The 5,200-nt window shown below is 38.0% G+C and overlaps 1 protein-coding gene across 2 annotated transcripts; it reads left to right on the forward strand.

Annotated features, from left to right (window-relative positions):
* Window positions 1-368: 368 nt before the first annotated feature.
* On the forward strand, window positions 369-2,964 carry fibinb (fin bud initiation factor b). Of its 2 annotated transcripts, XM_088412200.1 has the most exons (2): window positions 369-592; window positions 717-2,964. In XM_088412200.1, the coding sequence occupies exons 1-2, from the start codon at window positions 540-542 to the stop codon at window positions 1,270-1,272; spliced, it is 609 nt and encodes a 202-aa protein (XP_088268326.1). In that variant the 5' UTR covers window positions 369-539; the 3' UTR covers window positions 1,273-2,964. The 2 variants fall into 2 exon arrangements, with proteins under 2 accessions (XP_088268326.1, XP_088268325.1); XM_088412199.1 differs by having other exon boundaries at window positions 369-2,964.
* The last annotated feature ends 2,236 nt before the right edge of the window (window positions 2,965-5,200 follow it).

A 5,200-nucleotide genomic window follows, 5' to 3' on the forward strand; every position in this document is an offset into this window, starting at 1 on the left:
AATTTGATGAGCATTCATTAACTCTGATTGCATTTTATGAGTAATTTACTCACATGTCAATCAGACTGAATGCTTGGCGTCCCATTGTTCCCAAGGGAAGCATTGGAGCCTGTTTCATCCCTGTACTTTTTGTGACATTTTTGCTCGGTTGTGTGTCACAGTAAATTGTGATTGTATTTTCAGCCACCGGTGTGCAACTCATTCCAGCAATGAAAGCCAGCAATTGCTCCTGTTTATTTAGTAGTAGCAGAGTGACCCCTCCAACCCGAGTGCTGCTTCAAAGTGACGACACAAAATGTAATCCGAGACGAGTTGGGGTAAAATTTGCACAACTCTTTGCTCGCCTCTCCAGTCATCCAGATGTTGCGTTTGTGGCACCAACCAAAGTCGGAAGTTGAAAAGTTTCCACTCTGAAGCTGCTTTTTTTTCCCCTAGTAGTGAGGTGGAGGCGGCCAGGCACCACTGAGGGAACACTTCACCACTTTGACACCAGTTGGGCTGAAAGGGGGACGCTTCGAGGAGAGCGATGCGAAAGTCAAATGAGCTGCCATGAAAGTTTAAAGCCGTTCGAAATGCATCAGTGTGGATTGAAGTGAGTTGTAAGGGTTTAATTGCTTGTACGCGAGTGACTTTTTAGTAGACATCAGAATGGCTTTCACGCACTTGCTGCTGTGTGCGGGGATGTTGACGCTGCGTCTGTGTGGCGCTTACTACAGCGGACCTCTCCAGCCAGAGATGTCAAACGGCACTTTTCACCACTACTTCGTGCCAGATGGCGACTACGAGGAGAACGACGACCCGGAGAAATGTCAGCTGCTTTTCCGCATGACCGATGAACGAAAGTGCGGTCCCGACGAGGACCAGGACTCGGTCATCCGGGACGATTTCACCATCATCAGGCGGCAGATCGAGGACTCTGCCCGGGTGCTGGAGGGGCTCGGGAGGAGCATCTCGTACGACCTGGACGGAGAGGACAACTACGGCAAGTATCTGCGCAGGGAGACCACGCAGATAAGTGATGCCTTCACGAACTCCGAAAAGTCCCTGCTGGAGCTGGAGGTGAAGTTCAAGCAGAGTCAGGAGAGCGAGTTGAAAGAAGAGCATCGGCTCAGCGACGACTTTCTCAACATGATCGTGAGCACCCGGGACGTCCTCAAGGAGACACTGGACATTTCTCTGGGCCTGAGGGACAAGCATGAGCTGCTCTCGCTCATCGTCCGCAGCCACGGCACACGGCTCGGTAGACTGAAGAATGAATACATCAAGTACTGACAGAATAATTCCCACTAAATGTTATTTGCATAACGAGGGACGCCGGCCACAACATATGGACAACGAGGATTATTAATTAGACCACAGGTGTCCAACTCATGGCCCACGGGCTACAGTATCTCTGGCCCACTACATCATTTTATATGGCAAATTAAGTCAGCTTCATTGATGCTTGCTAGAAATATGTACAAAAATGTCAATTTATCATGTGTAATATAGAAGAATGTTGATATTTTGTTAACATTATACGGTAACGAACAATATTTAACAAACTATTATCCTAGACTTTGGATTGAAGTTAAAGACTTAAGCTCTGCAGTGTGCAGTGTAGCTGTACTGTACACCACAGAAAACCGGTCATATAGTCAAAACATATTGTAAATGAGCTCTTTGACCATGCGCATCAAAAGTTAGCGGTCTGATCTTAGTAAATAGAGTTTCCTGACATTCTCCTCGGTATCCTACCACATTCCAAAAACATGCATTATAGGTTTAGTGGACACTCCAAATTGCCCTTGAGTGTGAGTGTGTGAATGGTTGTTTGTCTCTGTGTGCCCTGCGATTGGCTGGCAACCAGTCCATGCATGGTGTCCCCTGCCTATATTGCCCGAAGACAGCTGGGATAGGCGCCAACAAGCCAGCGACCCTTTTGAAGATAAGTAGCTAAAAGAAAATGGATGGCTGGATGGATCTTTGTACGTGCCAATGTATGCTGGCTGTCCTAATTTTAAAATAACTCTAATCGTGGAAACACGCAGTGGTAGAGACAACATCACCAAGTGCATTTTTTTTCCCCCATTTAATGGAAAGTTCTGTTCCTTATCTAAATTGCAGCTTTATGCCATGTATTTGCCCACAGTCTTTGTCAGGGTTGCCCTTCATGCTCTATCGTATTGTAATTTTCCTAAAAAAAAAGAAAATCGATACATTCAGTGGGCTACACGTGGTTAGAATTATAATGCAAAGTACACAGTACATAGCTGAAGATATGATTTGGATTGTTGTACCTTGTCCAAGAATGTAAAACAGGTATATTTAAATAACTTATATTCGTGCAATAAAAAAAAAAAATCTGTCATGACATGCAGGCAGTAAGCAAAACTATAAGGTTGTCATTGTTTATTGTCATGGAAAATGTTGTCCATTTGACTACAACTACATACTATACTGTACCCAGCAGAAGATGATTCTGTGCTCATGACTGACAGAAGCATTGTAAAACTTCACTTTAAATGTGTGATTTTTTTTTTTATCTTTAATTTTTTTTGTTGTTGTTTTTTTTTTGGCAGGGCCCCAATTTGCTGCAGCACTCCTGATTGTAGCAAAACTAAGAGCACGATCACAGGATATCCCAAAGACACATACTGTATGTAAAATGTGCCAGATCTCTTAACAGTCACCAGATAACAAATTTTCAGGAAGGGCATATAAACAAATAGAAAGAAGAATCCAAACCATGATAATCATTTACAGACATTCGCATTATTGTAAGTTTCCAATGCAAGAAGTAATGTTTAAAATCTACACAATTCATAACAGGCTAGCAGATGTTACAAGTCTTACTGATTTGTACTGAAAATGCACTGCCTACTGGAAGCACCATCATGTATGTTTTGACACTATTTACTAAGCAAATATATTGAGTGCCAGTATCTATCTTAAAAAAGATTTTAAAGTGTATTCTTTATTAATAGGATATATATATATATATATATATATATATATATATATATATATATATATATATATATATATATATATATATATATATATATATATATATATATATATATATATATATATATATATATTGTAATACACTGTCTCTGAGATGTTACATAAATATATATTATGGATTAAGACTGCAGGCAGCACTCGAGAATTTCAACCTCAAACATCTATTTTGTGTAACATTGTCAGAATGCCATTTTTTGGTCAAATAAAGAAGTAAAGTAAAATGTTTCAAGTATTCCTTTTAGTAAGGGAGTTTATACTCTATGAAATGATTTTATTAATTCATTTTTTTCATTCCTTTATGTAAATGTGGTGCCATATTTCTTCTGTTGGAAACGAGCAGACTTTGCTCATTTGACATAACCCACCGTTTGACAGACACCATTTTTTTTTCTATTGGAAACAAGAAGATTTTGCTCATCTGAAATAACCCACAGTGCGATAGCACTATAATCACTCGGCAAAAGTCCTGCCATGTATTTTCCATTGACACATTTCCCATCACTGTTTGCTTCAAAATATTTAGAGTGCTGCTTTAAAAACAAATTCCCATCAATGTCTTCTATTTATGAGTGTTTTAGAGCAGTGGTTCTCAAATGGGGGTACTGGATATTACTGTGCGTATTGGAAGGAACTCCAGAGGGTACTCTAAATAATACAAACAAGCATGGAACAATCCTTTAAAAATAATGATTGAGTTAATGTAAAGGTTCATTACGTTCATGTACGTTCATTAAACACATTTTATGTTTCGTGGGTTATTTAATTTCAGTATTTTTAAGAGCCAGATTCTCACCCATTCTAGAATGGTTCAACCCAACGTGTCACGTGCTACCTCTCGTTACTTGTTAAGTTCATTTTAATTTAAATTCATTTAGATTCATTTTTGTGAGTAGAGCTCTACTATGATCCCAAAAGTTGAATATTTTTCTGTGGACAAATATTTATAAATAAATATTTCTTTTGAGAACAGGTCTGACACAGCAGATCTCTACTATGATCCCAAATGTTGAATATTTTTGTGTTTATGTGTCATATGTTTATGACATAATGACGTTAATGATTTGTTTCTGTGAACAGATCTCTACTGTAATCCCAAAAGGCAACGCTTTACGTTGAATATTTTTCCATGGACAAATATTTATTTAGGATTATTCCTTTTTCAGAAGAGGTCTGACATTGAATGTTGAATAGTTTTTGTGCACAAATTTTTGTGTCATATGTTTGACATAATGACGTTAATGATTTGTTTTTGTGAACAGATCCCTACCATAATCCCAAAAGACGACGCTTTATGTTGATTTTTTTTTCAATGGGCAAATATTTATTTAGGATTATTTCTTTTGGAGAACAGGTCTGACTGCTGATTATTTTTTATGGACAAATATTTATTAATAATTAAGTTATTTCTTTTTGAAAAAAAAAGTCTATTTTTTGATCCAAAAGAGGACGTTTTAGTTTATTATTTTTTGAGGACTAATACAAATGAAGTTTGAAGGGTTCTAAAGTTAAATAAATCAAACATTGATGGCATTTTTTAAGTATGTTTTTTTTTTTTTTTTTTTTTTAACCCAAAATGCTTTGCACTGGTTAAGGGGTACTTGGACAAAAACACATTTCAAAGGGGGTACATCACTTCAAAAAGTTTGAGAACCAATTTTGTAGAGGAAGAACCTACTAATTGGAATGTACAGAATGAGCAGGGACGGAAGGATGTCAGAACAGTGGGCATTAATTTTATAGTATGTGGTACCAAATATATATTTTTTTCGTATAGCATAGTATTTTGCCCTCATCGCTGTTTTCCGATGCACTGAAAACAGTGATTCTCAATTTGTGGTTATCAGTTGAAATGTTAATATTGAATTGAAAATGTTCTTGGAAGTCACTCGCAAAAGCAAGTAAAGTAGTAGATGAAAATTCGATTAGTATCATATTTTCAACGCGAAATGACAACAACAGCAACCATCCAATTAGTATGTAATAGCATCAATTGTGTCCAGGGGTTGCCCTATGACGGATGTGTGATACTTCCCAAACAAAGGGCGCGCTGCTTTTGTTGTAACAAAGCCACAGGTCATCTTTGTGACTCCGTTGCAAACAGTAATTAGCCTTTGAAACGCGTCGTTTACCGAAATACTGATCGAACACGGTGATATTTTGGTTACACAAGAACGTTTACTGTTTCCCCGTC

Source organism: Hippichthys cyanospilos, chromosome 4 (genome assembly GCF_059441005.1).
Source record: "Hippichthys cyanospilos isolate Australia breed blue-spotted pipefish chromosome 4, RoL_Hcya_1.0, whole genome shotgun sequence".
Classification (NCBI taxonomy): domain Eukaryota; kingdom Metazoa; phylum Chordata; class Actinopteri; order Syngnathiformes; family Syngnathidae; genus Hippichthys; species Hippichthys cyanospilos.

Excerpts from the sequence above, each read along its gene's own strand:
- fibinb (XM_088412199.1), top strand. The coding sequence starts at position 649 with ATGGCTTTCACGCACTTGCTGCTGTGTGCGGGGATGTTGACGCTGCGT.